Source organism: Barbus barbus, assembly GCF_936440315.1.
Source record: "Barbus barbus genome assembly, chromosome: 18".
In the NCBI taxonomy this organism is placed as follows: domain Eukaryota; kingdom Metazoa; phylum Chordata; class Actinopteri; order Cypriniformes; family Cyprinidae; genus Barbus; species Barbus barbus.
In genome coordinates, this window is record NC_136746.1 from 23,143,244 (window position 1) to 23,169,771 (window position 26,528).

General features: G+C 36.2%; 1 protein-coding gene across 1 annotated transcript in view; it reads right to left on the reverse strand.

Annotated features, from left to right (window-relative positions):
* Positions 1 to 7,029: 7,029 nt before the first annotated feature.
* Positions 7,030 to 26,528, reverse strand: part of LOC306883859 (voltage-gated delayed rectifier potassium channel KCNH5-like) — a gene marked incomplete at both ends in the record, with an annotated part of 36,420 nt that continues 16,921 nt past the window's right edge. The window contains 4 exons of the mRNA XM_079439348.1: positions 7,030 to 8,046; positions 17,736 to 17,932; positions 23,504 to 23,756; positions 23,847 to 24,046. Of these exons, the coding sequence (XP_079295474.1) occupies positions 7,030 to 8,046; positions 17,736 to 17,932; positions 23,504 to 23,756; positions 23,847 to 24,046 (1,667 nt within the window). The remainder of the gene's footprint in view (positions 8,047 to 17,735; positions 17,933 to 23,503; positions 23,757 to 23,846; positions 24,047 to 26,528) is intronic.

A 26,528-nucleotide genomic window follows, 5' to 3' on the forward strand; every position in this document is an offset into this window, starting at 1 on the left:
ACACACCTGTGGTCTTCTGTCATAACCTGAAAAAATCTTATAGCTACAGGGCATAAGCCATTAAATTATGTAACATTTTATGTTCTATCCTTCATTTAATTGAGACAGAAAAACTTCTACAAATCCCCATGCATTTAAAATTTTTATTAAACTGATCAAAAGTGACAGTAAGTACATTTATAATGTTACTAAAGATATCTACAGTATAACAAATTAATTGTTCTTTTGAACTTTCTGCTTAAAGACTTCCTAAAAATTTAGCATAATTTCCATTAAAATATTAGCAAAGCTAACACTGATAATAATAATAAATGTTTCTTGAGCAAAAACACAAGCATGAAAGATCATGTGACACTAAAGACTGCAGTAATGGCTGCTGAAAAACCAACTTTGCGATCACAGGAATAAACCATGTTTTAAAATATTTTAAATATAAAAACAGTTATATTAATTGTTATAATATTTCACAAAATTACTGTTTTTACTGTACTTTTTTTATCAAATAAATAAATGTAGCTTTGGTGAGCCTAAGAGACTTCTTTCGTTTAAAAAATCTTACCAACCCCAAACTTTGAACAGAATGGTATTTCCATATTAAATAAACATACAGTAAATAAAAAAGGTGAATTAAAAAAAAAAAAAAAAAAGTACTGTATAATGGCCACAGTGCATGATGGGTTGTTTTTTCTTATTTGTCAGGAGATTAGCTGTGTGTTTGTTTTGACAGTAGAGGTGAAAGTCCTGTGACTATGATACATGTCCATATGTGTGTTAAAGAAATCATTAGGGGGTCCAACCACCTGTTCAATGCTGCTCTCATCTCAATCACTGACTCATAGTGTAATGCCAGTTATAGTCATATTTACCACCTGCTCCTGACTTTCCATCTCAGGCCAACCAGACACACTTGTTATCCATTTAAACTTTAGTGTATTTACTTTACATTTGCTGATCACACACACATATGAGAATGACAATATATAATTTTCTCAGGTACCTGCAGCACTGAAGACTATTTTTTCTGAATGCTGTGTTACTGTTAGTTCACATGTTCCAGCAGTCCCTGCATGATAAATTATTTAAAACCTCACTAATGTGAAAATGATGAGAAAACATTCTCCTCTCCCATTGTATTGAGTCGCAGATGCACATGATTATTACCTTTTCCATTATAAACCTGAACACAGGGTGTAACGCCTCAGAGGTCAAATGCAGCAAATTCTGCACTGGAAATTATATTTAAGGTCAACAGTATGATATAGTTTCATTAACTTTCACAATCACAAATGTGTGCAGATTACTTTCATTGATTTTGCTGAGATAAATGTGGTGTATTCTTCACAAGAAAAGGACAAAAATGTTGTCTATCATTGCAACAAAGGTACTTAAAATAAGGGCAGCTGTTATCCCAAAAATAAATAAAATAAAATAAAATAAAATAAAATAAAATAAAATAAAATAAAATAAAATAAAATAAAATAAAATAAAATAAAATAAAATTCAATTCAATTCAATTCATGTGACACTGAAGACTGGAGTAACGGCTGCTGAAAATTCAGCTTAAGAATACATTTCCTATTAAAATATATGACAGTAAAAGACAGTTACTTAAACTGTAATAACTATAATAATAACAATATTACTGTTTTACTGTACTTTTGATCAAATAAATGCAGCTTTGGTGAACATAAGATATTTTTTAAAAAGAATGCTTTAAAAATGTATCAACCCCAAACTTTGGAATGTACTTCTGTAAATTATATTAAAAACTTGTGGTAAATGTTGAGGTAAATGTGGTGGTTTCTTCACAAGAGTGGGACACTAATTCAGATCACTTCGATGAGATGCTAAAACCAAATTCTTAATATTGAGTCATGCAATATAAAGTGATTTTAAATCGCAGTTACAAGATACTATTTTTTCCCCCATTTTCAGCTCCTTGGCAAAAACTGTGTGTGGGGGTACAAGAGGGAGCCTCCAAAAAAGGCTGATGCCTTTGGGCCATAATCTATCCTTGCTTTTGATCAACATTGTTCCCAGAGATTTTGCTGCTACGCTAATGTTAGCATGTACGATATTCACCAGCATTCCCAGAAATGTCAAACCTCCCCCAATGCTGCCTTTGTCCTAGATTAATTGCCAAAATTACCCTTCTGTCAAATCACTTCCATTCAATTAACTGTCAACTAAACAAACTCTAAATCTGGCCCTACTCATGGACAAGACAGGCTCTTTCAAACAACTCCAGGCGTTCGAGCTGACAGGTACAGATCCAACCAAATGAGCTTCTAAATATAAGCAAGAGAGAAAATTATGGGAAGCACTGAATAGTCATCTTACACAACACTGTCTCTCACCTTTATGTTCATTAATTTCTGGTCTTTTTAAATACTATTATTTATATCTGCACTATTTCAAGGTTTCAAAGTAAATCATAATGTAAATGTTTGTGATAACCAAATTCTGTCACTGGACAATGATTCTGAACTCAATCTATACATCCAGGCTTATCCATTTTTTGAAAGGCAGTGATTTTTTTGATTATGTTCCTATACTGCAATGCTTAATAGCATTTTAAGGCTAACACAGATATCAGTTTCAAAACACATTTTTTCAAAACACAAAGAGATTGACAGTGACAAGAGAAGGAGAGTTAGGCCATGTGATCTTGTAATATTAGCTTGCATGCAGCTACATTGCTACAGACAATTGTCTGATATCTAGCCAATCTGATCAATAAGACTCGGATAATTCTCATTCATCGTAATTGCAATATATAGTGACTTCAGAATGGCTGTCAGTGCTGAAAGCATTGGTAGTTACTGTATTTTCCAGCAGTGGCTAACTATGCTAACTAGCAAAACCCTTGACCCCTTAAATGTGTCTAATGATCTATAGAACAACAGCTCATTAAGAGCTCGAGACCAAGCCAAATTGTGACTATTTAGGACACAGAAGGCAGACCTCATGTTATATTCAATACAGCAGTCTTTGGTTTTACATTCACAAACACACATTACTGAAATGGGCTTGTATCTGTGAGACAATATTTATGTGTGTGAGAGTATATAAAATAACATAGAAGCACAAAACTGATATTTTAAAAGCAGGCCAATCCCAGATCTTTAGCAAGCTCAGCAAAAAGAGACAGAGTGAGAGATAAATGGGTTGTAATAACAGAATCTTGAGGGCTTGGTGCCAAGCTGCAGCACTGCTACCTGAAAATTGACTTCAGCCAAGAGCTTCATCTGTCTTTCTTTTGTAGAGAATAGGATCAAACCAGCAGGACCGTAATACAGAGAGCTGCACTCTTAACCTGTGCAGGTACATTTAACTCTCTGCTACCTGGAAACAAAGAGGGAGGGAATATGATTATGATTAAATGATTATAAGAAATAAAAGAAAAATTATGAAAAATTGTAAATACACAAAAAATGAAAAGAAATTATGTATTTGCATATACATACGTGATCTTTCAGAATCATTCTAATATGCTGATTTGCTAATAATGTTGAAAACATGCTGCTTAATATTTTTGTGGAAACTGTGAAACTTTTTAATTTAATAAATAGAAAGTTTATAAAGAAAATAGAAGTTATACAGTAAGTAAATAGAATGTTTTCAAACTGAAATTTCTTGTAACAATGTAAAAGTCACTTAATACATTTTATGGTAGCACTTTATTTTACAGTCCTGTTACTCATGTGCATATTATGTACTTATTATAATAATTACAATTACTAGGTAATAGGTACTAACCCTAAACCTACATCTAAACCTAACCCTACCCCATATAGTTACCTTATATTACCAGTACTTTTTAGGAAGGTACACTATAAGTACATGTAAGGTCATGAACTGTAAAATAAATTGCAACCCCTTTTTTTCATCCTTGAAGAATGAAAGATTTAATTTCATTACAAAAAAAAGAAAAAAGAAAGAAAATTTACAGGCCCCAAAATGTGTGTGTGTGTGTTTGTGTGTGTGTGTGTGAATTGTACACAGTAGCTTTTTAAGTGAACCTCAGAAGAAATAAACACAAAAATAAAAGTATTTAAAAGTATACAATCCTTAAGAACTTTTACAGATTTGGTTTTCACTGTCATTGTGGTGTTCTGATCTGCAGAGTGATCTTGTTTTGCTGAAGAGGAGATCAGGTTAAGTAGCCCAGATGTGTTTAGGTCATGTGCCTTCCAGTCGTAATATAAGGGACTTTGTTTTGAGAGCTAAAAACATAATTTACACTGTTATCTTGCATACAAGAACAAAACATTACAGTTTACTCTTACAATTATAATTTTTTATTTACCATTTTTTTTATTAAGAGTGCAGATAATACAGATTTACAGTGGTGACGCTGCATTTCAGGCCCAAAAGCTGTTACTGATGCTATAAAATAAAACAAACAAACACAATAACATTGAGCGGAACATAAATAAAGGGCATAAAATCCCACACGCTCCAAAATCATTGTCCAAAAAAACAAAAAAAAACTGAAATTAAACCTGACACATGTAAGTTAAAATGTATAGAAAGACAGACGAAAAACAGACCTGTCCAACACTGATAACCAGTGCAGGTTTTTCTTCTTCAGCTTTATCTCAAGACTGATGTTTATGTCCTTTAAGGCAAAGTTCTTGAGTGCCTATGAAAGTCATTCATGCATACGTAAATGTTTCAAACACAACACATTCTTCCTCAGTGATCTGTCATGCTACATTTTGTTAAAAACTTGAATGTACTGTTGGGCAAAAAAGTATTGTCAGCCACCAATTGTGCAAGTTCTCCCACTTAAAAAGATGAGAGAAGCCTGTAATTTTCATCATAGGTACACTTCAACTATGAGAGACAGAATGGGGAGAAAAATTCCAGGAAATCACATTGTAGGATTTTTAATGAATTAATTGGTAAATTCCTCTGTAAAATAAGTATTTGGTCACCTACAAACAAGCAAGATTTCTGGCTCTCACAGACCTGTAACTTCTTTAAGAGGCTCCTCTGTCCTCCACTCGCTACCTGTATTAATGGCACCTGTTTGAACTCGTTATCAGTATAAAAGACACCTGTCCACAACCTCAAACAGTCACTCCAAACTCCACTATGGCCAAGACCAAAGAGCTGTCGAAGGACACCAGAAACAAAATTATAGACCTGCACCAGGCTGGGAAGACTGAATCTGCAATAGGCAAGCAGCTTGGTGTGAAGAAATCAACTGTGGGAGCAATTATTAGAAAATGGAAGACATACAAGACCACTGATAATCTCCCTTGATCTGGGGCTCCACGCAAGATCTCACCCCGTGGGGTCAAAATGATCACAAGAACGGTGAGCAAAAATCCCAGAACCACACGGGGGGACCTAGTGAATGACCTTCAGCGAGCTGGGACCAAAGTAACAAAGGCTACCATCAGTAACACACTACGCCGCCAGGGACTCAAATCCTGCAGTGCCAGACGTGTCCAGAAGAGGATTGGGAGAATGTCATATGATCAGATGAAACCAAAATGGGGTGGTGATGGCGCAGTGGATAAGACACATGCCTTTGGTGTGAGAGACCCGGGTTCGAATCCACTGTGAGACACCAATGTGTCCCTGAGCAAGACACTTAACCCCTAGTTGCTCCAGAGGCGTGCAACCTCTGACATATATAGCAATTGTAAGTCGCTTTGGATAAAAGCGTCAGCTAAATGAATAAATGTAAAATAGAACTTTTTGGTAAAAACTCAACTCGTCGTGTTTGGAGGAGAAAGAATGCTGAGTTGCATCCAAAGAACACCATACCTACTGTGAAGCATGGGGGTGGAAACATCATGCTTTGGGGCTGTTTTTCTGCAAAGGGACCAGGACGACTGATCCGTGTAAAGGAAAGAATGAATGGGGCCATGTATCGTGAGATTTTGAGTGAAAACCTCCTTCCATCAGCAAGGGCATTGAAGATGAAACGTGGCTGGGTCTTTCAGCATGACAATGATCCCAAACACACCGCCCGGGCAACGAAGGAGTGGCTTCGTAAGAAGCATTTCAAGGTCCTGGAGTGGCCTAGCCAGTCTCCAGATCTCAACCCCATAGAAAATCTTTGGAGGGAGTTGAAAGTCCGTGTTGCCCAGCGACAGCCCCAAAACATCACTGCTCTAGAGGAGATCTGCATGGAGGAATGGGCCAAAATACCAGCAACAGTGTGTGAAAACCTTGTGAAGACTTACAGAAAACGTTTGACCTCTGTCATTGCCAACGAAGGGTATATAAAGTATTGAGATGAACTTTTGTTATTGACCAAATACTTATTTTCCACCATAATTTGCAAATAAATTCATTAAAAATCCTACAATGTGATTTCCTGGATTCTTTCCCCCCATTCTGTCTCTCATAGTTGAAGTGTATCTATGATGAAAATTACAGGCCTCTCTCATCTTTTTAAGTGGGAGAACTTGCACAATTGGTGGCTGACTAAATACTTTTTTGCCCAACAGTACATTATGGTGATATCAAGACAATCAACAGTCTCTTTCATTTACACATTGAAAATAAGCATTCTGTGAGAATAAATAGATCTGCATGCAGTTAACTGCATAATATACAAGCATTTAAATATCATTTCAATTGTACAGACGTCATCGGGGTTGTACATTTTTGGCAAGCCAGAACCCAGCTGGACATGCATTATATATACAAACTTACGCTGAAAAATGGGGGAAAAATGTCCCTGCATTACTTCAGTGTGCAAAAAAGTGCTCATTGAACATTAAAAAGCACTAAAACTAAAGATCCTCTTATTTTTGTATTTCTCAGTACATGCCACTGTACTCTGATGGGGTTAGAGTTCCTGGCAGTTATTTAGATCCAGAAACCAACTCCTGTTCCCATACAGATGTTCAGTTGTCAGCTTTATCCTCAGAAATCAGAAGCTAGAAACCAACCCAAGCTCCTATTTTGGGCGTTCCTGTATAAGCTGCAGATACAGGTGCCAAATTTGGACCAAAGCCCTAGTGATGCTACAAATATTTAATCTCAAATGCAAAGTCTGTTTTCCTATGGCAAACCCTCATCCTTTTCAGAGTCTGGTGTACTGAGTGTGGACACTGTGATGCTGCCTTCTGCTTTGAGTCTGTGCATTTTTGGGGTTGTTTCTTCACTAGACGTGGGCTTTGAAGTCTCTAAAAGCAGTCTGAGAATCTGTCCAACCCGTTCTTCTAAAGCCGCCATCCTTCCGTTCAGAGCTTGGATCTCTGTCCGCAGCTCCAGCCTTGCCTCCTGCAGAGAGGCCTGAAATGAACTCTCGCTACTGGAGTAAAAATCCTGGGCTGGTACTTCTCCACCACCAACTCCAGGAACAGGGCTCTGTGGTTCTGAAACCCTATCCAGTCTCTGGTCGCTGTATGTCAAGCCACTATCCCAAGAATCCGTTTTGCGGAGTGAATTCTTCCTGGATGTTCCAACCTCCTCAACACTTTCTATCCGAACTATGACTTCTGGTGAAATGTGCTCCATGGACACGGCTTTAGCTGCATTGTTCAATCCCTCCTTCCTCTCATCCTCTGGAGGTGAACCAGGGGCAGCCATGTTGTTTTTCAATCTCATCCAGCCACGGGCAGTTCCTGCGGGTTTAGACCACGCCGTGTTATTTACTTTGAGTCGATTTGCGACTTGGTCACCGGTGACCACAGCAGGTTTGAGTTCCATGATGTCGTGGTTGTTCTGCTTGACAGAGTCGCCCACTTTAGGGTAGGCCAGGCAGTTCTGGATGGGTGTGATTTGGGAGATGGTGACCACGCTGCTGGTGGACCCGTTCTGAACTGCGTGCAGCGAGTTCTGCATGAGGGAGGCGTGAGGTTTCGCCATGCGTGTGGGCTGCTGTAGATGCTGCTGATTCTTCTCTAGGTCCAGCTGGGCCGAAGCACCCTGGTTACGGAGCTCTTTCTGCTGTTTAAACTTCTGGAAAAGTTTTCGGACCGGATGGTCCACAGGAATGGTGAGTGGAACCTCATTCTTTGAGCGCTGCCTCTGTTCTTCCTCCTCCTTCACATCGATGATTTTACGAAATATAAACTGCATATGGAGAGAAGAAATACCATCAGTTATACAGGAAATGGCATCTATGAGAATTTTGGAATCATCAAAACTTTCATTTACAGTGAAGATAAAAATCAGAGAACAAGTTCCTAAACTTTGAGGTCACTGCTTAGAGTTCTATTTTAAGTTATACTAACAGGAGTAAAAGTGCAGTTTTTTTAAGCACAATTCATGAGTTAAATATATTGTTAATCACAGTATAAAGACTTTAAATAAGATATTTGAAAAAGAACTCGGATCAGAATTACAGAACACTTTATTTGGTGTTAATCTTGTGCTAATTTCTTTAATTATCTAACAAACTCAGTTTAACTGACAGCAGTTTTCACTGACTTTGCAAGATGGTGAGAAATTCTAAAGTGATTCAAACACTCTGAAATCAGGGTGTCTAGATGAAGGCCAATACCAACCATACCAAGAGAAGTTGGTCGTTCCAAGTCTTTGATTTCTAGAATATTGCATCTTTACAATGTCATTTTCAATTCAAGTCCCCCAAAAAGGCTGGTTGTCCACGAAAGACAAATGCACAAGAGGACAGAATAATGCTCTAAATGGGCAATCGGTTCAACACTGCAGCTGGAATTGCTGAATTCATTCAAAGCAAGGCCTTGTACAATTCCTACTAATTTTTGACTGCTGTATCATTCAGAAATTTTTGTTGTAATCTTTCTTTGTGCAACAATCATTGCTGTTATCTAATTTTGATCACCGTGTTTCCCACTAAATAAAAGGTTTTTGTTGAACTGTCCTGTTTATTTTGTAAAACACTGTTCTATTAGCATGGTATAGTCACAGTTAAAATTCCTTCAAATTTTGAAGGATGATGATTACATTTCTGAAAAAAATTATTTTCATAATTAGTTCATAATTTCTCTAATTTTGATATCCACTGTAGGTAAACAGTCCTTTACTGTAATTTGACAAAAATTTTTATGCATGTTGAGTTATTAAAATAGTTTATTCTATTATTTAATCACAAAAAAGGTATTAGAAAAGACAATGTTTGAATATTCAACATAAAATAGTAACATGAATATCAAAAAAGAAGTTCAATGAAACATTTAACATGTAATAACAGGAATTTCCGAATTCCAGGTTATTATTGAAAATGTGTACTGTGTTGAGAAAGAAAGATTTAAATTATACGTGTTTTAGCTTCTCCCCCCATCACACTAAAGACCATTGCACACTGAGTCTGAAATTTTCGCATGCGTTTTTCCGTATTCCCCATCCTTTCCTATCAAAATGCATGCTACGGATGTGAAAACTCAAAAAAATCGAACCTGATCCAAATTTTTTTTGACGGACGAACGTTTCAGAGGCAGTGTGCAGAGACCTTTAAGCTTCCATTTTGTGTCTTGTCATGCATGGCCTGTCCACAGACTACATGTGTTTGGAGATCAGTCTTAAATTATGCATCTATTGTTCTCTTCACCCCCTCTTAGCCTTTTTCCTGCCTTTCATCTTTTTATCATTTTTTCACCACATGAAAATCATCAATTCTTCACTGAAACTAAATCTATCCATCCATCCATCCACGGCTAACTTGTCTATTCACATTGAGCTGGGATTATTACAAATTATTATTTTTTTATTATCACCAATTTCCTATTTTTCTAAAGAATCTGTATTGTTTTTAGGAATCCATACTGAGTGTGTGCATACTGAACGCAAACATACAAAACTGATGGATTAGTTCAGACACTGGAGCTCACAGAAAGAGAACGTCTGTCATTCTCTGTTGCCCTTTTTTATGAAAGTCAGCAAAACAGGAGCTGAACACTGCAACATTCTCTGTACATTACAACATTTTCGGTCCCACTGAGGCTTCGTATGAGATCACACACCTTCTCTGACACACAAAGTTGTGGATTTCGATGTGGATTTGGGCACAGAAAACATAGATAACTGCCTAAAGCGGCAAAGTTCTCTAGCCTGTCACTGGACAGTTAGTGACTGGACCCTGCTTCGACTAGTTTTTCTCTGTCTTTCTTCTTTCCGACCTCCATCGCTCCCTGTGCTGTGACAAGAGTCCTCAGAGAAAGGTTCAAATTAAGGCAGAATCTCTTTCATGATGTTGTATGTGGACATAAACCAAGCAATTACTGCATGAAGAGCATGTGAGTGATTAGGAGAGAGAGGCTACTTAACTAAACCTCACAAACATGAATACAATTAATACTGTGGCTTAAAAGTAAATGCAACCAAAGAAGATTTACAGCATATTCTGTAATTCTCAACAAGCAAATGACATTGCCTGCTGCAAAAGATGAGATGATGCGCATTGACATTGTAATCGTGCACTCTCTTGCGGAAAGGACACAATGCAAATTTGTAATATGCATATTCAGAGTTGTGAAATGCATATGGTAATATCAGAGAAATTAACATTGCCAGAAGGCATATTGTATTATAAACAATTACTGCATAAAGAGGTGCACGACTGAAATATCTACATGAAAATCTATAAATGGTTTCATATCAGAAGAAAGAGGCAGAAGAAGAGGCCTTTATTATCTCAAACTCCAGCCTCGGTCTGAGTCAGAGCCATTATCACATTCTTTACGGATTCGATGCAATGATACGGTTTGAAATTTTCAAACTCACATTCACCTCAAAGGACTTTAGCATCTCACTGTGTCTAAACAAGAGACAGCGGTGGCTGACCTGACTGTCCTTCCCTGAAGGAATATCACAAACAATGCACATCACAGCAATACATATCACAACTTCATGCTTTTTCTTGGAGTATTAAAGCACTCTGACAATGTCCTTTTCATGTTAGAATGGCTATTTTAAGATTCTGCTTCTGATCTTGAGTGAAGGATTTGCGCACTGGTGTGTGTTCACCTGCAACTGTCAACAGAATAAGAGAACGAGAGATTAAAAGAAAACAGCTGTTATGACGCATGTGAGTGCTGAGGTCAGTGGAGCAATTAAAATACTCTAGCAACCATAAGACAGACATCATAGATCCATTATACTAATATCAATCAAATTGTCTACCTCTGCAAACGTGTTTAAAACACATCTTAATACATCTGCTTAATGAGGCCGTCATGAGGACTACTGGTTTGGATTAGAGACAATTAAATAAAAAAAATATATATATTTTTTTTATCTTGCTTTATTTTAGTATCTCTTTCTTTGTATTTTTTTTTTAATCGTACAGCACTTTGGTATACTTTGATTTGATGACTCCAGTCGGTGATTTAGTTCTCAAGAAACATTTCTTATTATTATGCTATAATGAAAACTGTTTTTACTACTTTTATTTTATTTTATTGTAATGCACTACCATTCAAAGGTTTGGTGTTAGTGATTTACTTATTTTAAATAATAATAATAATAATAATTTTATTGAGCAGGGAATAAATGTAATAAATTGCTTCAATCAAATTATCAATATATTATAATATTTATATTATTTTACCTTACTGTATTTTAAAAATGCAGCCTTGGTGAGCATAAGAAATCTTTCATAAACATTGAAAACACACAGGACATTGACACACATACAGTATATATACATACATACACACACACACACACACATAGAGAGAGAGCGGCATATCTACGGTTATTCTGAACCTTGTCACTTGTCAGTCCTTTCCAGTTTGAATGTTTATTATGTGTGTGAAGCATTGAGGTTTGAGTGACTTAAAATGACATAGAAGCCTGTTAGCAACACAATTGCATAACATAACTTGGACATACACACACACATAAACTGCCATCCCGCAGTGGGGAAGCGTCTTCTCTCTGACGAGAGGTAATTGGCTCAAAATGTGTCCAGAACGTTTACTGCTGAGAATCACTGACAAATGCTTCAGACCCTCTTACTGTCACATTACAGTTAGGAGGAAACCAGGTGTGCTCACACACATATAACTCCTCCTCATTATATACTAATACACAATGTAATCCCATCTTAAATGTAAGAATCCCCACACAGGGGGAGAAATAAAATAAATTAAAATCCCTTGACATTACAGCAGCAAAAATATCACACACACTAGTTTTCAGATTTACAGCTGCCACATCACTCCAAGTCCCTTTCACGCATTATTGCCAGCAAGTGAAAAAAGCAGGGCTGCTCCGTTCCTCCATCAATCTCTCACTCTCTAGAATGTTCTGGAAGCACTCGAGAGAGAAGCCATTATTCCAAAGAGGAAATCGGCAGAGGAGTCTCACCTTCCTGCCTGAGGACCTGTGTGTGTGTGTGTGTGTGTGTGTGTGTGTGTGTGTGTAGGGAGGTCGCTGTGTGTATCCATGATTAGATAAGATTGTTTTTTTTTCTTGGTAAGAGCTCTTGGGGACCATCTGCCTGAGGGGAGCGAATTGGAGCATTTCATCTTTATCCGTTTGTTTTTTGTGTGTGTATCTGTTTTCTACATATTTATCATACAAAGTGTCTGAATTTGTGTATCTCTGTTCTCTCCTGAGCCCTGGCACTACAGAGAATAAACTTAAAAACATAGCTAATTAGACCACTAAATGGAGATCAAGACAGGACTGAGAGGGAAAACAAATGAGAGAGAAAGAGAGCGTCTTGGGGGGAATTCACTTAAACAACGCTAGCAACTGGTGCCATTCATTTTATGTGCATATGCTGTCCACGACGTTAAGCACGTAATTAACTAAAGGAATTGCAATCAGGTAATGGTGCATATGAAAAAAATTATATACTATTAGTGCTGTCAAACGATTAATCGTGATTAATAGATAAAAGTTTTTGTTTACATAATATGTTTGTGTATACTGTGTGTACTTATGTATAAATAAATACAAACACACACATGTATGTATTTAAGAAAAATATGTTATATATATATTAAATATATTTATATATAATATAAAATATAAATGTAAATATTTTCAAAATATATACTGTATGTGTGTATATACATTATAAATATACACAGTACACATACATATATTATGTAAACATACAGATTAATTGTTTGACAGCACTATATATTATATTATAAATAATAAATGAATATACATATATTACACATACATTAATTTTATTATTATTTTATATCATTTTAAAAAATTATATAATTTTATAATTATTTTATAACAGTAACTTTTCACTGACAATACAAAGTGGTCTGGTTAAAATAATAAAACCACATGATTTTTTTAAAGCTATTTATATACAGCTATGAGTTATATTATATTTTTTGATTATAAAGGAAGTATGTAAAATTATTAACTTGTATTAAAACGAGCTAAACAAACCAACAGCCAAACATTAATATTAGAATTACTATTATTGTTTAACAGTAACTTATGGCACGCTGGACATATGCCTGGTTAAATCACCTGGTTCTCCATCATTTGATGCAATGGTCAACCGAAAATGTACACAAACATCTAAATGAAATGTTCTTTTTTTCAGTAGGCAAGCATTGGCAAGCAAATGTTTTGTGAACAAAGAACAATCTGTGATAAGCATAATTTGCATAAAAAGGAGGCATGTTTGTTCTTAAATGAAAGACAATAATGTGATTGTACCTAGAGCAAATAGCTATTTTAGTGCATTGAATGCCTCGTTAACCCGGTTTGCATTTGGTTAGTAAACTTACCTCTTAATGATAATTTATCTATGAACATTTATTTTATTCTATTTTTATACTGTGTATTATTAATATTATTTGTATTAATACTACAGATACCTTAGGTCTTTTCACTGTTTTGATGCTTTGTACAAAAAGAGAAACCACAACAACAACAAAAATAAATATATTGGAAAAAGTCAATATATTTTTATCTTGAGTCTCAAGGTCAAGATGTGCCACCTTAGAATTAGACTGGTCTCATATGGTTTCTTAGTTCCTTTGTTCATGGAGAGTAAAACCTATTTCTACTGAATTAATCCTTCCGTTACTTGAGAAAAAGCACTAACTGCACCACTCTTTACAAAGAAATGTAATAATAAGGGTACATTATCAGAAGTGTGTGGATGTGCACGGATGCTGCTTAGAGGGAACACTGCCTCTCTCTTTTTCTCTCTAAATATCTTTTCTCATTTCTTTCTTTCAGTCCTACCCTGGTGCCATCACTGTACCGTAACCAAACTTCGCTCCTCTCTCACACACACACACACACACACACACACTGAGGGAGAGTGTGTCAGTCTCAGCGGGTGATTAGGTGACACATTAGGGCTGTTTAGGTAATCCAGCCTGTCACCTGCAGCCACACACACACACATCTAATGCAGCCATGCATTCAAACAGACTGATGAGATATGAGATTCAATCTTCTGTTCAATTTACTGCTTAAAGAAAATCATTCTAAACCTGTCCGAATCTTTTTGCCTGAGAAAACATCTGACTCCCGGTGGAAATAACACACCCTTTACGCAAATCTGCAGTTGCTAGTGCCCAGAGTTTCTACCAAGATGCCACAATTGTAGTCACTTCTACAATAAGACAAATAAAGCAGGAAACCACATGATCTTGTGCAGTAATTTTATTAAATGATTTATAATTGTTAACTTACATGTAATATAAATTATTAAAAAAACTAAATAATTTTTAAATTCCATATTTATTTTTAGTAATATATAAATAAAACAAATTTAGCAATTTCATTAATATTAATACTATAATAATTTATTATTATAAAATTATTAACGTAGTAATTAACTTAGTAGTAGTAGTCATATGAATATATATATTTATTATTATTATTAACAACAAAAATAATAGTAATAAAGTAATAGTACAATAAATATATGCAATATTAATAGTAATAATAATAAAGGTGATTTGTTTTCCTTTTCAGGGGGCAACACAAGGTAGTTAACTAATATGCTTCTCATTATCATCATTATCACACATGTAATTAAAAGGATAAAATGAGCCTCTGCTAATGATGCCACTGTTTGCTAGCAATGCTGAGATAGTAATGCCACTTATGAAAATTTGATGTGGTTTGACAGTAGTACTGTAGGCAAACAAGCCGTCTCAGAATTTGGAGGTTAGTGGCAGACACACTCTTATTCTGGGTCGCATCATTAATTTAAAAGCCTTCTGGTGGAAGTGTGTCTGTGTGTCTGCCTGAAGGCCCACAAGCTGTCTTAAAAACTTGATTGATTAACCAGAAAACACACACACACACGGGTCAGCCATCAAATACAACATATATGTGAGAATATTCCTCAAACCTTCTAAAAACCATGAAATAATCATCTCACACCTGCAAGACTAATTTTGCGTATGACTCTTTCTTTCTTTAGAGTGATTTCATCCCTCCCTCTCTCTCTCTCTCTCTCTCTCTGTCCTCCATTAGATGGCAGATACACGCTTGAAATCTAAATCTTTCATTCTGTTGAAACCCTCAGGCTCCCTGGACAGAGACACCAAACACGACCGGTCTTTCATTTAACCACAGAAGAGATCTGATTTCAAAAGCTGCCGTTTTGTTTCTATATCATACATACAATAAGGATAAATTGCTGTTAAATGCTGAGAATTATTCATTTTTCACTAACAATTAAAAACATTTGGCCTAACTGTTGAGTCATGGCAATAATGAAATCTGACTCACGATCCTGATTCCACAACATTCCCTTAATTGTCTTCTACAATATTTACTATTAATACAGTAGTTGAATAACACTCCAAAACAACCAAAAATATCTTGAAACTGGTATTACTGCAGTCTACAATAAGGCAGAGTAAATAAAGCACCACCTCCAGAAAATCACATGATCTTTGAGGCTATATATAGCACACAGCCAAGAGTGCTTCTGGCAATTTTATTAATGTAAAATAATAATTGAAAATTATTCACTTGTAAAATGTAATTGTGTACCTTGAATGCAGTATAAGTTGATTTGGATAAAATGCATCTATTTAAAGCAGGCAGGGAACAATCAGGGTGGAAAAAGGGAATAATGTTAAGAAAAGAGGGAGGGAGAGAGAAAGAGAGCGAGAGAGAGAAAGTGATAAACAGGAGAAGTATGTATGAGAGGAGCTTTTGCTTTGTGTTTTGATTTACTCATATCTGACCATTAACCTAGAAACACTGTTGTTGTAGGTTTGAATGAGTGTGTGTTTTGTGACTGTGTGAGAGAATGAGTGTGTGAGGCTTAGTAATTGTTTAGAAAAGAGCAAGAGAGAGAAAATATGGAGGAAAGGAGTAAACAATAAGCTTCAAGTAAAATCCAAGGCTGGTGATAAAGGAAATGAGTAGAGATGAAGACTATGTAACAATGAGAAGACAACTAGACAGATAACAGTTGAACAGTGACGGAAGAAGACTGAACATAAGAAAAGAAAGAGGAAGAAAGAGAGAAAGAAAATCTTCGCTCCATATGCATACTGTTGTTTTTTTCTCCACAGCCTTCTCCTCTTTCACACTACTGACCCAGTTCTACCCATAATCCCCCTGACGGCCATGACACATGTTTATACTCAGTACTGTATCCAATACGATTAGGGGAATTGATGACAATTGTGGCTTATATCCAATCAGAGCTCTGAGAACTTAAAGGGTTAGCTAACCTAAAAAAAAAAAAATCATTTATTCTCCCTTATGTTGTACCAAACCTTTAAACCTTCAAACCAAAATTTATCTTCTTTACATATGAAGAGATATTTTCAATATATTCTAGTTAAATTTGTAATTATCCAAAAAGCAAGCTAAAAAACCCCACTAAAATCCAAGTCTTCTGAAGCCATCCAGTAGCTTTCTGTGAGGAACAGACCAAAATTGAACTTCCTCTTCTGCACATCTCTCAAATCACTTCAGTGGCTTGTGAACTACTTTGATGATAACATTTATAGTGCTTTCCCCCCCTATAAATATCCCCATAGACTTTCAAAGTATGAAAACAGCATCTTAGACACCCATAAAAGAAAAATAGAGGTTTTGAACAACATGAGGGTGAGTAAATGACAAGAATTTTATTTTTTGTTTTTTGGGGGTGAACGTTAAAGATAGGAACTGAGGATTTTAAAAACAAAAACATCACTTTAAAGTAGTCCACAATCCCATTCTTAGCATGTCACTTAAAGGAATAGTTCACCCAAAAATTTAAATTCTGTCATCATTTACCTCAATTTACCATTGTCCTCATGTCTTTACAAACCCATAAGACTTGATATATAATCTTTAAAACACAAATTAAGATATTTTTAATGAAACCTGAGATAACCTTTATGACCTTTTTGGATCTTCTAAGGGACAGAAACCTCTCAGGTTTTATTAAAAATATCTTAATTTGTGTTTTGAAGAATAACCAAAGTCTTGGAACAACAAGGGTGAGTAAATGACCATTTTCATTTCTGGGTGAACTGTCCCTTTAATATAACCAACATATCATCATAATTCTAATAATCATAATTCCCCTCTGGATAATTAAGTCATTTAAACACACTTACTGCTTTAATTAGTATCACAGAGCAGCTAAAAAGAACATAATAATCAAGGTGTCAAATCATCAACTATTAAATCCATTTAACACCGTAACACGTGATCAGAGAAAATAATAAAGAGCCTGCAAACTAACAAGGGAGCGCATGAGATTTCAACACAATGAAAAAAAAAGTCATTTGACTGAATAAAGCTGAACTCAAACAAACAAAGAGACACTGAAAAATCCTAGCAGACACAATAAGAGAGATATGCAGGCTAATGCGTCTCACCCTTTTGCGTAGGTTGCAGGTGAGAATGAGGTTTCGGGAGAAGGAGTTGGCAAACGCTGTGTAGAAGTCCAACACTTTCAGCAAGGCTTCTCTCTTTATGATGTGAAGATCACAGTATGTTAACGCCCGAACGTTAGCGCATGAGTGGGCCAAAGTTGTCTCCTTCCAAAACACATCACCAAACACATCCCCTTTACCTGAGAGAGAAAGAACAAAAATACCAGAGAATATACAAGGGAAGATCTTTAACAGAGCAAAGAGTTAGTGTGAGACTAGACTGCTTTAATTAGTGTCAATCAAATAAATATCCACTGTGGTGATGGCGCAGTGGATAAGACACATGCCTTTGTTGTGAGAGACCCGGGTTCGAATCCACTGTGAGACACCAATGTGTCCCTGAGCAAGACACTTAACCCCTAGTTGCTCCAGAGGCGTGCGACCTCTGACATATATAGCAATTGTAAGTCGCTTTGGATAAAAGCGTCAGCTAAATGAATAAATGTAAATAATCTCACAGCAGGGTTGAGAAGAAGAATGATCAAATCTGACATTTCAATTAATATTCTCTTTATAGAGCTGGATCTTGGCGCCGACTTGAGCAGGAGAATTACGGTACTTAACTGTATTAGAAAAAACTTTAGCTTACTCTTCTTAAAATGGGTAACTGACCTAAAAATGAACATTTAGTAATCAATTACTCACTGTCCTGTCATTCTGAACTCATATGACTTTATTTTTCAGTGAAACATAAAAGTCTTCTTTAGCCAAACGTTAGTTTCATGTGAAGAACAGACAGAAAAATAAAGGCAGAGTTCACTTAAATATGGAAATTCTGTCATCATTTAATCACCTCATGCCATTACAAAACTGTATGACTTTCTTCCACAGAACAAAAGTTATTTTAAGTTGTATATTTTATTTAATATTAGTATTTTAAGCCAAACTTTTTTGAACATTGAAACTTTTCCCCTTGCTCTGGTCTGTTCCTTATACAAACCCATCAATTGACTTCAGAAGGTTTAGAGCAAAGTGAATGAGTCATGAACAATTTTTGGTGCTTTTTTTGTCCTTTGTAGTATGAATTACAATCGACTATTCTTATATAAAAATGAGCAGCTGGACATTCTGCAAAACATCTTTTGTGTTCCACATAAGAAAGGAAATCAAAGGAGTTTGTAACAGCGAGAGCGGGAGTAAATGACAATTTTAGTATTCTAGTGAATGGAACAGAATTAGTGACAGATCTTTTTCGTGACTTACATTCAAATTGGATTATCAAAAAAAAAAAAAAAAAAATGGAGGGCAGGGACTTGGTTCTACTCCGCAGTTAATGAACCATTAACAAGATCAATAATATTCTAAAATAGAATGAATTTTCATTTCATGCCGAGTTCAAATTTTAAGGCCAAAAGGAAACCAAAACTATTCACAAATGCAATAAATGTGAATGACAAACTTAAAGCTTAAGGATCATTCTTTAATTATGTCTCATTTTCAGAACTGACAGAAAACCTGAGTGAAAGAGGGCAAGAAACACAGAAGCACTGAGGAAGCAGGATAATTGCTGCATTAGATGAATGTGGTATTATCAGAGAGGAGTGTAGTCGTCTCTACTCGTTTGAGATGCCGAAGATCAATGGCACACTGATCTCTCCCATCACTTTCCGCAGATCCTCGGCGCCAAGAACCAAAAATAGACCTTCAACCTTCAAGTCTCAACCCTGCACTGTTACCATAGAACGCAGCATTGCTGAACATGCAATTACCACAAGAACAACAGACATACACCTGGACAGATCAAAAAACTTATTTGGTTGGTTTAAAAAGAATTTTTCTTGTTTTTGATGCTGAGCTCAGCATAATCTCACCACCGAGATTGTCTGTCACAGGTGTTTGTCCTGACAATTAAAGACTTATTCCTAGTAGCAAAAGACATTTAATTGGCTGCACATGCCAGACCAATTAAACCACAATTAGCAGCTAGGAGTGAATGCAATTAACCTTTCAAAGCAAAACTGAAAAAGTCTCTTTTCCTGAAAATCATTGTTCTGGCATCATTTTTTATAACAAATCAAACCAATCTCGTGTCAAAGAGTACAAAAGCTGTTGAGCTGCATTCGGTAGACAGTGTATTAAAAACTTAACCTCCATACAACTTAATACCTATTCCAAATTGATTTTCAAGCTTTATGTAAACAACATTCTGGTACAAAAAATAAGGTGTGAGTCACACGGTCAGGGTGTTTATTTTGATTCGAACATACTGTGTGCAGCAGATCTGGCCTGCAGAGACTTTGTCTACGGCTCTACTGAGAATTTGAAGACATTTGTAGTACAGCGAAGAGACTGTGGGGATTTACAGTTTATCTCAGACAGAAGAGCAAAGCCACCAAACATGGTCTCCAAGGAGTCATGCGTTACCATGGAACTCTGTTGCCTTGGGGACAATGGAACCTATAACTTCAGGATCTAAACTGTAATATTTTATAATACTTTAGAGAAAGTTAGGTGGAATATGCAAATGAGGCTCTGAAACCAAACACAAAATTTAAAGATTTATGGCGCTTTTTCACTGCATGGTCTAGCACAGTACGGTTCAGTACGACTCCCTTTTGGGAGGTTTTCCACTGGATACAGTATATGGTACTTTTTTCAGTACCACCTTGGCTGAGGTTCCAAGCGAGCCGTGCCGTACCGTTACCAAAATGTGACTGTAAACCCTGATCAATGCTTGGCCAGAGAGAATCGTCACTACCTTACCATTTTTCACAAGCTTGCAGAGAAAGTCTTACCAAAATAAAATTTACTGAGGTGTTTTTTTTCCATGTTGGTATGCCTTGGGGACCTGATTATTGCACTTAAAGGTGACATATCATGAAAATCTGACTTTTTTCCATGTTTAAGTAAACAAGTAGCTTGTGGGAATGTTTTTCCTTTATTTATGCACATTTACAGTTGAAGACTGTCCAGTGAAAATTGTTTTGAGTAAATGTGAGCCATATGGATAAATGTGACTAATGACTTAATTTCATCTCATTCGTCTCCTGCAGAGCCGCTCAGCTCTACACCTCGCTAACTCAGCTCTCCAGGAGCTCATGTTCCTCTGCCTAGACACCCACCACCCTCCTGGGCACAGATAGACACTGTGGGTTCAGGTCTCCTGCTGAGCTGGAGGAGAGACAAGGCCTCAACTTAGTGGCCATTAGAGATTCACGATTAATGGAACTGTATGGTTCCATCGCTATGACGACCCAAGTGAGAATAATAATCTAATGCGATTTCAGTGAAGCAGCTGATTAAAAAAGTCAGCTGAACGTGAGATGGTGTTTTTAATGGAAGTCAGTCTGATAGCTGGAGATCCAATAAAAAACAAATGAATGATGTCAAAAAGACACCAACTTTAAAGAAAACATCTATTATTTAACCTTGGAGTTGTGATTGATGATAAGCTGAATTTCTCAGACCACATTGTTAAAACTGCCCGGTCCTGCAGATTTGCATTATATAATATTAAGAAGATCAGGCCCTTACGGGTGGTGATGGCGCAGTGGATAAGACACATGCCTTTGGTGTGAGAGACCTGGGTTCGAATCCACTGTGAGACACCAATGTGTCCCTGAGCAAGACACTTAACCCCTAGTTGCTCCAGAGGCGTGCGACCTCTGACATATATAGCAATTGTAAGTCGCTTTGGATAAAAGCGTCAGCTAAATGAATAAATGTAAATGTTCTATCGGAACATGCAACACAACTCCTTGTTCAGGCTCTTGTTCTGTCCAGACTTGACTATTGCAATGCTCTCTTGGCAGGTCTTCCAGCCAATTCTATTAAACCTCTACAATTAATCCAAAATGCCGCTGCAAGATTAATCTTTAATGAGCCGAAAAGAACGCACGTCACGCCTCTGTTCATCAATTTGCACTGGCTACCAGTAGCTGCTCGCATTAAATTCAAGGCATTAATGTTTGCCTACAGAACCACCACTGGCTCTGCACCCCTTTACCTAAATTCTTTACTTCAGACTTATGTGCCCTCTAGAAGCTTGCGTTCTTCAAGTGAACAACGAATTATTGTACCATCCCAAAGACACAGAAAAACACTTTCAAGGACTTTTTCATTAACTGTTCCCATCTGGTGGAATGACCTGCCCAACTCGATCCGAGCAGCCGAATCCTTACCCATCTTCAAGAAACGGCTAAAAACTCATCTGTTCCATCTTTACTTGACCCTCTAACTCTAGCACTATCTATTCTAATTGTATTTTATCTATGTTTTTTTATTAAAAAATAACAATAATAATAATAATTATCTGTACTGCGTTAGGCTAACCAAGACTTGTAATAGCACTTGCACGTTGTCGCTCTTTTGTTGGTTTTGATTGCTTCTTATGTCCTCATTTGTAAGTCGCTTTGGATAAAAGTGTCTGCTAAATGACTAAATAAATAAATAAATAAATTTAAAGGGATAGTTCACCCAAAAATGAAAAATCTGTAATTACTCACCGTCATGTTGTTCCAAACCCGTAAGACTTTCGTTCATCTTTGGAACACAAATTACTCTCATGAATGCATGTCAAAGACTGACTTGGAAGAGAAGAAATTGTTGAATAAAGTTGTAATTTTTGTTTTCTTAGCACACAAAAAGTATTCTCGTAGCTTCGTAAAATTATGGTTGAACCACTGATGATATTTTAACAATGTCCTTACTACCTTGCTGGTAGTTGCGTTGCTGTCTATGGAGGGTCAGAAAGCTCTCAGATTTCATCAAGAATATCTTAATTTGTGTTCCGAAGACGAACAAAGGTCTTACGGGTTTGGAATGACACGAGGGTGAGTAATTAATGACCTAATACATTTTTTTGGGTGAACTAGCCCTTTAAATCTCTGAGATGAATATTCTGGTTTTGTTCTGTTGTGTCACAAATCTCTGTTACTGCTTTTTAAATTGTTTTTATCACCATGGCAACCAAAATGCAATTCTACTCTAGCATTCAAACTCTGACAGCAAGAAAAGACAGATTTATTAGTTTACACTAGTGCGTTTTCGTTTTAAAACGCATAACTTTTGCTACGGATACGCCTATCGTTTACACTACTCCGGCGTTTTCAAGGTCGAAAATGGAGACTTTTGAAAACGCTGCAGACTCCGTTTTAGTTTGAAAACTCCGGGGTTGCGTTTCAGTGTAAACAGACCAAAACGGAGACTTTTGAAAACAATGCACTTTGTTCAGACCCTCAATCCATATGCATATCCAATTGTAATCTGCTCAAATTTAACGAGTGTGAATGACAAATAAATAAAATCGCATGAAATAGGATTTTTACAAATCCAATTCAAATCACATTTATGGAAATCCGTTTCAGTCTGACCATTCTGATCGGATTCCACACAGCTTTTTTGCTTGTCATTTTCTCACACCATGTACAACCTAAACAAGTCAGACGTTGTTGTATGAAACATACTGAAAGCTGGTGCAGAAACAATGTTGTGTTGCTGAAGTGAATGTCGAGTGGAAAATTACTGTACACTGCTAGTCAGCCTGCACTCTTCTTTGAGGTTTGAAACCGATGGAGACGGCAGCACAGAATAAAGCCATGCCAACAATCTGTATTGCAAACCCCGCCATAGGACACATAAATCTAATCTGAACAATTGCATTATATAGTCAATTTAGATCAGATTCCAATTCGATACACAAAATAATCAGAACTGCACTGGCAGTGTGAACAAAGCTGAAGTTCATAGAATGTATTAATTAGCACTTTTACCCAGTATAGCGATGACCTCGTCATCCTGGATGACCTCCAGTGACCCTGACACTACGAAGCAGAGCAGGTCCACGCTTTCACCCGCATGGAAGATGAGGTCACCGGGGGCAGAGTGTATCATCTGGAACTCCACGGCCAATGAGCGCAAGCATCCGTCACTGGCCAATCGGAACGCTGGGTGCTCGTTGAACACGTTCCTGTTCAGGTGCACACAGATGTCTGCCCGCATGTCCTTGGGGCAGATTGAGAGCACCTGTGCACAGATGAATTTCCAATTTAGTATTTTCCACAAATATCCTCAAAAACTTCAGCCATGCAACCATCACATTCGTTTCAGTCTCACCTTCTCTGTGTCGATGCCTTTGGACATGGACCACGTGGAGACGATGTAGTCCATCACTCTCTCACTGAGGCCTTTGGGCACCTGGTAGAGCTTGAGGAAATCCCGCACGTTATTCAGCATTTCATGGTAACGGTTGGTGTTTGCATACATCTGCTGGAAAATGGTCGTCACATTACCGAAGATAGTGGCATAAAGGAGAGCTACAGAACAAGAGGAGGGGAAAATTTTTTCATGTCAAACAGATTTGAAATGAGAAAGAAAACTAACTCTGGTTACTTTTTTAGGGTCTGAATATGTGGCTTACTAAAGTACTTAAATATTAAATCAATCCTTCACAATCATTTAACAAAAACAACAAACAAAATTGCAAAAAAACAATTATCTAAAATTGTACTAAATGTTTTAAGCATTTAAATAAATAATTATTATATTTGTAAATATAGCTTTGGATCATAGTACTTAAATATATATTTAACGTGTTGTTAAATTTACCAACATATTTTGTATTAATTGCAATACATAGTAATTGTAGTAATGTATTTCCAAATATCACTTTTAACAATAATCATTTTCCAAATTACCTAATGGACAAATCATGTATTTTCAAACCCGTACAGAGCTTGTAATAATGAAAGTCACTGGATGTCAAGTGGAATTTGTTTTTTTATGAACAAAAAATAACTTAAACATGGTAACAGCACAAATACAAACAATAATGTTGTTTTTCCTTTTTTTGAGCACTTAAGTATTTATAAATATTCAATTTTACAGAAGGATATCTGCTAACACTAAAGCCTTTATGTATAATGCATTAGAAAAGGAGTTTAAATGCATTAATAATGCCTTATGCACCTTATAATGTAAAGTACAATCTCATGAATAATTGTAATCACAGTTACATTACAATTACATTACAATACATTATAACACTTATCATTTTAAATTCAGTTATAATTATTTACGACAAGATATAATGTATTACAATGCACATTATTAATCATTATTATAATGCACTATACCATTTAATAACCCTTTTTAATGCATTATACATAAAGGCTTTCAGAAAAGAGTTACTGGATACCTTTTATAAGAAAACTGAAAAATGAGTACATGTATAATGTAAACTTCTGTTACTGTTTTTATTGCATTTCTCGTGAGTTACCACGGTATCTTCGCTCCTCGTTTCTATGGCAACCTTCCCTGAAATAGCTTTCCAAATACTTCCACTCATAACCAATAAGGGAAGAGTGGGAACAGAGAAGAAAGCGAAGTGGATGGAATATGATGAGATGAGAAAAGCCAACGAAATGACCAAGAATTTGTACAGTAAGAAAAATGATTTTGATCACAGAAAGACTGCCAGAGAAAGGCAAAGAGAACCAAGAGTTAAGGGGAGGAGAAGACACAGATACAGAGAAACGGGAACAATAAGAGGGAGCCGGGAGGATGAAGAGAGTGAGTTAGGATGATGGGCGATTTCTTCTCTTAGTGTGTTTCTGATTCATATTTTGGATATCAGCCATCTGACTCACCTGTACTGAGAGAAAGTAATTAGAGTCAAAGAGACTGTGACCAAAATATTAACCTCATAAACACACCAAAGTGTGTGCCAGTCATTTAAAGCGAAGGAATTCAGAAATAACTTTTATTGTGCATTCTGATTACTGAAATACTGTGGCTCTGTTCATGCTGTAAACTGATCAAACGTCCACCTATGTTTTTAATCACTCTTTTTGTCATAGCTGGATCAGTATGACTTGAGAAACAAAAATCTGTGGTTTAATTTTAACAGATACATTAAAGGTGAACATGCAAGATGTGAGCGAACTGCGAATCAGTTGTTATTAATCAGCTACTGTATGTGAAACTAAATATTTAAACTACTTTACATAATTGCACTAAACTGACCTTAGCAATTCTACTGCCATTTTTGGTACAGAATTTATAAATTAAAGATGCCATTAAACCATATCTTAAAACTTATTATTTTTAAGTAATGCAAAAAATAAGTCCAATAGGTATTTAAAGGTATAGTTCACCCAAAAATGAATATTTACTCACCCTCAAGCCATTCTAGGTGTATATGACTTTCTTCTTTCAGATGAATACAATCTGAGTTAAACAAAAAAAAATGTCCTGGCTCTTCCAAGCTTTATAATGGCAGTAAATGGGGGTCGAGATAAGTGCCTCCATCCATCAAAAGTGCTCCACACAGCTCCGTGTGGTGAATAAAAGCCCTCTGAAGTGATCTGATGTGTTTGTGTAAGAAAAATATCCATATTTAATACTGTATAAATTGTAATCTCTAGCTTCTGAGAGAGTGGCATTCCAGCATATTCTTGACATTATAATTTGTCTTTTCTGGTGTATATGACAAATAGTAAATAATTTTAAAATTTGTTTACAAGGGACAGTTTAATATCACTAAAGTTAAATACCAATATTATCAGTCCATATGACACGATGCTCCGGTATTGTCTAGAAGACTGGAATAGTGCAGAATGTGGACTGTTTTTATGGGTCCTTTCTATTGTTCATCATATATAGTATTTGCCCTTTTGCAGGAGCTTGACATCTATTATTTTAAGGAACAAAGCTCCAATTGTGGAAAAGAGTATACAAATGATTTTGATGATGAAAAATACAGTACACAGTACTGTGAAATATATAATGTTACAATTT